Source organism: Ipomoea nil, unplaced genomic scaffold (genome assembly GCF_001879475.1).
Source record: "Ipomoea nil cultivar Tokyo-kokei standard unplaced genomic scaffold, Asagao_1.1 scaffold0804, whole genome shotgun sequence".
Classification (NCBI taxonomy): domain Eukaryota; kingdom Viridiplantae; phylum Streptophyta; class Magnoliopsida; order Solanales; family Convolvulaceae; genus Ipomoea; species Ipomoea nil.
The window spans coordinates 2626959-2634951 of NW_017617232.1; the positions used below are offsets into that span (position 1 = coordinate 2626959).

At 34.3% G+C, this 7993-nt stretch overlaps 1 protein-coding gene across 4 annotated transcripts; it reads left to right on the forward strand.

Moving 5' to 3' along the window:
• The first annotated feature begins 322 nt into the window (after positions 1 to 322).
• Positions 323 to 7782, forward strand: LOC109177209 (DNA polymerase eta). Of its 4 annotated transcripts, XM_019326519.1 has the most exons (17): positions 323 to 557; positions 955 to 1075; positions 1171 to 1282; positions 1359 to 1526; positions 1835 to 1990; positions 2112 to 2215; positions 2501 to 2620; positions 3120 to 3243; positions 3745 to 3858; positions 3981 to 4196; positions 4588 to 4696; positions 4814 to 4944; positions 5344 to 5413; positions 5506 to 5627; positions 6680 to 6773; positions 7109 to 7359; positions 7470 to 7782. In XM_019326519.1, the coding sequence occupies exons 1-16, from the start codon at positions 482 to 484 to the stop codon at positions 7324 to 7326; spliced, it is 2055 nt and encodes a 684-aa protein (XP_019182064.1). In that variant the 5' UTR covers positions 323 to 481; the 3' UTR covers positions 7327 to 7359; positions 7470 to 7782. The 4 variants fall into 4 exon arrangements, with proteins under 4 accessions (XP_019182064.1, XP_019182063.1, XP_019182066.1 ...); XM_019326518.1 differs by having other exon boundaries at positions 7109 to 7782; XM_019326521.1 differs by lacking the exon at positions 7470 to 7782 and having other exon boundaries at positions 7074 to 7284.
• The last annotated feature ends 211 nt before the right edge of the window (positions 7783 to 7993 follow it).

Genomic DNA, 7993 nt, shown 5'->3' on the forward strand with positions numbered 1-7993 from the left:
GAATTCTGTCAATTGGAGTTTCCATGTGGTGCCGGGTCAGATGCCCACTTATGATCCAAGTCGGGTGTCAGCCTTATTATCTTGTCACCTAATAATAACTAAGGGGTGAAAAGCGAACAAGATCAACAATTAGGGACAAATTTTACAATTACTTTATAACTTGAAAACGAAAAATGTAATTTTTCATAAAATAAAATAACTCGAATGAGGTAACTTTCAATAAAAATAAAAGTTATACAAGTTTTGGAGAAGTGCAAATGAATAGTATTGGACTATTGGTACATGAGTACATCTTCCATTTCCCGCGAATGCCCAAAGGGTTTCGTTTCTTTGTATTATGCACTTTTGAATACGGAGTATTATTTTATCCTAATTAAAAAGGTGGAGCCAAATTTTGGTGCCCCAGCCTGACACTGTTTCGGAAGAGAGGGAGCGGGAGAGAGAGACTGTGAAGATCAGAGGACACTTGGTAGAGAAAGAGATGCCGGTAGCGCGACCTGAATCATCGGACTCTCGAGTCATCGCCCACGTCGACATGGACTGCTTCTATGTTCAAGGTTTTTCCTTATTCTTCTTTCTCAATTCAGTAGTTTGCCACATTTCCAGCTTTAACATGAATGCTATATGCTCACATTAAAGTTATGATTACAGTACATTTATCTTAACATAGTTAATTACCTAGTCTGTTGTTTTCTCTTCTTTCAAATGTGTAGTGTTCATTTTTAATTTTTTTTCCAGTATCTCCAGTCAAATTAGGGTTAAGTTGAATCAAAAGAGGAAGATATATATATATATATATATATATATATATATATATATATATATGCGTGTGTATTGATGTTAATGAATGTCTATATAAGCATGAAGAATGTGTGTGTGTGTGTGTTTTTTTTTTCATGAATTCTGATCATGATCATAATGCTGCAGTATCTAACTGGTTTTTTTCATGTATAGTGGAGCAACGTAAACAACCAAGTCTAAGGGGTCAACCGACTGCTGTAGTGCAATACAACTCTTGGCAAGGAGGGGGCCTGATAGCGGTCAGTTACGAGGCCCGCAAATTTGGTGTTAAGCGGTAATGGATTAGCTTTCTAATTTTATGAGAAAATTTTCTTAAAAACTTGATTGATGGCAAGTTTTTATCAGTGAATCTGGTTTACCATTTTGTAGTTCAATGCGCGGGGATGAGGCCAAGCAAGTCTGTCCTGAAATTCAGCTTGTTCAAGTCCCAGTTGCTCGTGGTAAAGCTGACCTGAATACATACCGAAATGCAGGCTCAGAGGTTAAGAAAACTTTCAAGCATCTCTCTGTTTAAGCTTGTAGTATGTTGTGAATGTGTGTTTATGGCATTCTCACAGGTGGTATCCATTCTTGCACGGAAAGGTATATGTGAACGTGCTTCAATTGATGAAGTCTATCTGGACCTCACTGAAGCTGCAGAGAAAATGTTGAAAGAGACCCCACCCGAGAAATTGGAAACAATCAATGAAGAAGCGGCTAAATCACATGTTTTAGGGATTGATAAGGTGGGTAGTGATAGTGATAATAACTATTATCTAGCAGTTCAATTTTCTTGTTCTGAAGCTTCAATTCCATGTACTAAATCAAAACAGCTTTGTTTAAATAAAACATCATTTCAAAGATATGCACCTGCTGAAAGATGGTAACCTGCAATGTCAGTACTCAAGAAGTAAGAACTCAAATTCCTTCATTGGTAAAAGCAACTTTGGTGAAACAGTGTTTCAAAGAATTTTATTTTATTATTATTATTTTTTAATCCATGCTAATGTTCCATTGGTCCTTGTATCATTCCTGATATTGGTTTCTATTGCAGGATGAAAATGAGAGCATCAAGAACTGGCTTTGTAGAAATGATGCAGATTACCGTGATAAGTTGTTAGCCTGTGGGGCCCTTATTGTTGCAGAACTAAGGCTGCAAGTATTAAACGGGACTGAATTCACATGTTCAGCAGGCATTGCTCATAATAAGGTGGAAATAGTGTTCCATCCACAAGAAACATGCAAAACTTTAGAAGTTTATTGTATGTATTTTATTTTTATTTTTCACGATGTCTAGAGTTTTATCATCCTAAATACAATGCTACTTGCAGATGTTGGCCAAACTAGCAAGTGGGATGAACAAACCTGCACAGCAAACTGTGGTGCCCTCATCATCTGTCATGAAATTTCTTGAACCATTGCCTATAAAGAAGATGTAAGGATTTCCTTTATTTGACTTGGTCAAGAATCCTTCAAGTTTTGTTCAGCATGCTATTTGATTTTTTTTTTTTTCCTGAGTTTCAGTTCTATCTGAAATCTGAATTATGTTGTTCTTGTGGTTAAGATTTTTCCCTTTATATTGATCTTTAGATTTTAATAGTAGGGCTCTTTTTGAGTGGTACTTTATTGCTGACTTGTTTATATTTGCATGACACTATTGCTTGTATTTTCTCCTAATTTGTGTGGTTTGTGTCATGCTTTGAGTTGAAATGTATTGCAGGAAACAACTTGGGGGAAAGCTTGGAACTTCATTGCAGAATCACCTGGGTGTGAACACTGTTGGAGACCTATTGCACTTTTCAGAGGAGAAGTTACAGGAACATTTTGGGATAAATACTGGGTCATAATATATTGCTTTTAGATTAAATGTTTTATGTTTTATTTTACAGAGATGATGACATCTTAAGCAAATGCTTCCAAGTTTTTCCCAATTATTGTGCTCATTGTCTTGAAAAATATTGCTCATTCTTTTAGATAATGAGCGACTGAGCGTAATTTGTCTAATTGAGGTTTTCTACGTGTTTCCCAAAAACCAGCCAAAAGAGAAGGGAAAACATTAAAAAACGATTTCTTATACTGTGTAATATGTATTCTAGCTTTTTGTATGCATGCGTGTCTTGAGCTGAAGGTTTTGCTCTAGCCAATGACTTGGGGCAATTTCACTGATGAAACATTCTGGGGTACTTTGCTACAGGAGAAAACCTCAGGGATAATTACTGCATGAATTGTAAAATTCAATGATGGAAATACAATTTAGAGTTTGTTTTACTTGCAACCATGTTCTCAGTTGCAGAATTGTCCTCACTTTTACCTTATTTTTTCCCCTGTATTCCTTGCAGTACCTGGTTATGGAATACTGCCAGAGGGATGAATGGAGAAGAAGTTCAGGGCCGCCTTCTCCCCATGAGTCATGGCTCTGGAAAGACATTTCCTGGACCCCGAGCTCTTAGAACAATTGCTTCTGTAAAGACATGTTCTCTCAAATACTATCCTTTTAATTATCTTAATTTTATTCTTGTTACTATTCTTTATTATTTATTCAAGGGAGGTCTTATGCAGTTATGTTGGAATGCTATCTTATGGTCATACTTATTTTACATAAAGGTTTTGTTACTTTGTCATAATTTTATTTGCTTCTGTCCCAAAACTGTGGTCTAGTTTTGCTTCACTAGGGTCAACACAATCTAATTTTAACCAACTTTTAATGGCATGATATTTAAAATTTTATGTTGTGATTATCAAGGTAGGTTGTACTTATTGTGTAGTTTATTGATATTCAATTTTTAGCTTCAAGCTTAAACTTGAAAGTATGAAAATCTATGTCGAAGTTTAGTCAAATTAACCAAGAAAACAGTAAATAGGACAATCAGTGTGGGTCTGTGGGACGATGGGAGTTCTAGTTATTGGTCCACTTTTAAATTTTTTTGGTCACTTTGAGTCTTTGACACTTCTATTTATTTATAGGTTGAGAAATGGCTTAGGGAGCTTTGTGATGAACTTAATGAACGCCTTCAGTCTGACTTGGAACAGAATAAGCGCATTGCAAGAACACTGACTCTACATGCTAGTGCATACAAGGTTACTTGTTCAAATATTTCCTTGAGTACTATACTGTTTGTCATTTAATTTATTTAAGTCTGTTGTATTATTATTTATGTGATTACATGATAATATAGTCCGTTATATTTGCTATTTTCTAGACAAATGACACAGATTCATTCAAGAAATTTCCTTCTAAATCATGTCCGTTAAGATATGGGACTGCCAAGATCCAAGAAGATGCCTTAATCCTTTTTCAAGTAGGACTCCGTGAATTTCTTGGTTATTACAATGTTAATACACCAACAAAGCAACAAGATGGTTGGGGAGTGACAGGTCTTTCGATATCAGCAAGTAAAATAGTTTCTATACCCTCAGTGAGTTCAACCCTCCTTGTATCTTCACAGTGGCCTTTTTCATTCTATAATAATTGTCAGAGGTTGCTCACTTAAAATTTTTTGGCAATATGAAACAATATAAACTGATTTAAATCATCTATGGAATTAGTAGAACTTAATAATCTATGCTACCTTAATAGTGATGCCTGATTTTTGCCAATCTGTTGTCTATGTTATGTAGAAATGACATTTCCACCTAGTAGAATAAAAACGTCTAATGAAATTATTTGATGACTCAAAATACCCCAATATATTACTAGTACATCTGGTCAATTAAACTCAAAATTTTACCTTCGGTACCTTTATATGTATGTCTGCCATAAAATTTCAGTCTTCTAAAATGTTTTTCTTCGTTAAATGCTTTTGGCAGGGAACACGTTCAATCATGAATTATTTTCAGAACCAATACGAAACATGCTCTTCTGTTAAGCAATTAAGTCAAAGATCTATCGAAGATGCAAAGCCATTGCCACCCTTAGGTTCTCACTGCTTCCACACCTAGCTACCTCTTTTCTTCCTATGTTTGTTTTCTTTGCACATTTTCTTAGTGCTATTGAACCTCTCTCTCACAATTAACAAAAGGAATAGTTATCTAGGAAGTGGAAACCATTCAACACTGCACTCCTTGGAGCCCGAGGTTGATTGCATTCATGAAAGTAAAGGGTCCGAATATGCAATTCCAACTTTGGAAATACATGAAGAAGATGGAGAACCATGTACAGTCGAGGTTTGACACTGTTCTATTTATTTAGTTAAATTTCCACAAGATAAGTGCTATCAACTATGACAAAAATATCTTCATTAACAAAGGGCTTTAAATTTTAAAAGAAAAAGAGAAGATTCTTTGATGCACATTGGCATACAGATATAGGTGTATATAGAATGAAACAGAGCACCAACAAACTATATTACCCCAAACACAAACTTTTTGGCGCCCTATTATCTGTTTCTTTCTTGTTTTCAGTTTCTTTTATATGGATATGCGTGAGCGTGCACACACATTACACATATACATATACATATGTACACAAACACACACATATGTATGTTTTTTTTTTTTTTTTTAATTTTTAAAATGCTACTGTTCAGCACTAGAGAACATTTATGACTCTTAGAACTTAAGCAGGGGTTTCTCTCCACATCCTGTCATCAAGAAGATGGATTCAGTGAAGAAACTGTAGCATTGTCGTTTTCAGGTAATTCTATGCAATGTTTGCTGTATATATTGTTGTATTTTCATGTTCTTGCCCTAAATAATTATGATTTATAATCAACACTACTCTTTTAGGGGCCGAAACTTGTTCAAGATTGGAGCCAAATCAAGTTGATCCAATGGTTGACCCTGCAGATGAAGAAACAACGAACAGTTTGAAATCAAAAGAACAGAAAAGAAAGCCTTCCAAAAATAAGGTTACTCTGTCTCATTTTACTTATCTTGTTTACTATTCATTGGCTAAATCAATTTTTTTTTTTTTTTTTGTTTTTTTTTTTTTGTTTTTGTTTTTGTTTTTGTTTTTGTTTTTGTTTTTTTTTTGTTTATGTTTTAAAAAAATAAAAATATTATAAATTATAAATTTTTTTTATTTTTTATTTTTTATTTATTTATTTATAGTATTTTTGATGTAATTCTTAAATATATAAATTATATGCACTATCACTATACTAAATGTTACAAAAATTGAATTGTAAATAACTCAAGTTAAGTCTCATTAATTGAATCTGACACATAAAATCAGACATGAGTAATAGACTTCCTGTTAGCATTCATCTCTACATTCTTTTCTTTTCTCGTTGTGAATGTCTTTCACTAGCTTTTAGTTACTGCCTGCCAGTATTTGAGAGTTAAAGATATGATTTTAATCATTACATCGAGCATCCTCATCAGCTTTGGTTTTTTGGTGGATTTTGTTATAGCCATGTAGGAGAGAGAAGGTAGAGGGAAGAGGAAGAAAAGGAAAAAAACAAAAAAAAAAACAATAAACAATAAAGAACCCAGTCTGTTCACGAGCCCAGCTGGGCACCTGCGTCTCCAACACGCAAAGAATTTCATTATGCTTTGTTTTCATTTCTCAATCAGTGGACCCCACAAAAGTTTTGCACTTGGAGAAAAATACACCAAAAAACGCTATCTCCCATTTGTGCAAAAATTACACACTCGGTTTTTAGTATTCCAAAAACCCCAAAAAATGCATTGGTGTAGATGCTCTTATGCCATGAAAGGTTATCTGAATTTTAAAATGGAACTGGCAAAATTGTTTTCCTTACGAAAACTAAATAGCTGTATGTGAATATAATTACTGTGTTATGTACAAGGATTACTTATTCTACATTTCCTTCAAAAATGTACTACATAATGCAATTGATTCAAATATTGTTTTTCTCTTAGAGTTGAACATAAGAAATTTATGAGTTTAAAATGACTGTGTTTGACTTGTTGCTTATTTTTCCTGATGATGCATCAGGGAACATCCATCTTAGGATACTTCCAAAGTCGAGACTCATTTTCAAAGGTGACTCGTGGAAGCCCTTGCAAAGAAAGTGAAGCGTCACCCCCAGGTAATAATCAGCCTGACCAATCACAAAAAGCCTCTCCACCTCCAAATTAGCAGTGGAGAAAATTCCCTTGTGTTTTTGTCACCTGCTTATTTTCTGTTTGTTAAGAGTCCCACGTTGATAAAATAAAGAGAGAATATAAGAGTTTATAAGGCCATGGGTTAGACTAGCTAATTAGTTGGATTCAACCTTTTAGTGTTGTTTGGCCCATGTGCATTATAACCCAATTGACTGACCCTAGCCCAATCTTAGTTTATAACACTTTCTTTTCCTTGTCATCTTGCTCATCTAAACCTTTGAGAGGTGTGAACAAACTAAGTGAACCTCTCCAACTAAAGCAGGTACCAGTATGGATCCAACTGGTCAAAATGATCAGAGGAGGCATGCAGGGAGTTATTATTACAATATAAATGAGATAGACCCAGCTGTCGTGAATGAGTTGCCACAGGAAATTCAAGATGAGGTGCGAGCCTGGCTCAGGCCCAGAAAACAAGCAAATACTACAAAAAAAGGTTCAGATATTACTAGCTATTTCTCCCGTGCTAAGGATGCATAGCTGACACCTAGAACGGATTGCATCTTTTTAAATGTCTAAAGTTTTACTAAACCTTTCAAGATTGAAATCTGGAAACCTTTTAGTAGGTTCAGTCCAGAGGTATCAGGTACTAATGTTCTTTGGAGCGAAGTCATCATTGACAGCTTGAAGCCTTGAAGCATGAAACGCTTGCTAGGTGGGAGTCTGGAGAAGGGTCTGCAAGTCTATAGGACAAAAGCTTAATTTCTTTTCTTTTATTATTATATATATCAAGTTTATAGCATGTATATTTGTGCGTTATTCATGCTTATATATTGTGAATTTAGTGATGGGCTTATAAGGCTAGGATTAGACTCAAGCTTGGAAAGTTAAATCTTGGACTCCTGTTTTAAGTTGTTCTAAGCTTTCCATGGCGAATGTTTCAGTGTAAATAATGAATTATTATTTATTATTCTAGTGCTTATAATTCCTTGGTTTTGAAGTATTTCCTTTTTATTATCGTCCAACATGCCTAAGTGACAAGTTAGTTGAAAGTTATAGTAAAAATTAATTAAAATAATATATGTAAAAGACAAAGTGATGGTACAATCTTTTTCTAAACTAAACTTTAACATTCACATTCTTATGTGACACTATTTAATTAATTTTTCTTTTTTTGTGTATTTGATTATTAAGGTTAAAAAAAAAA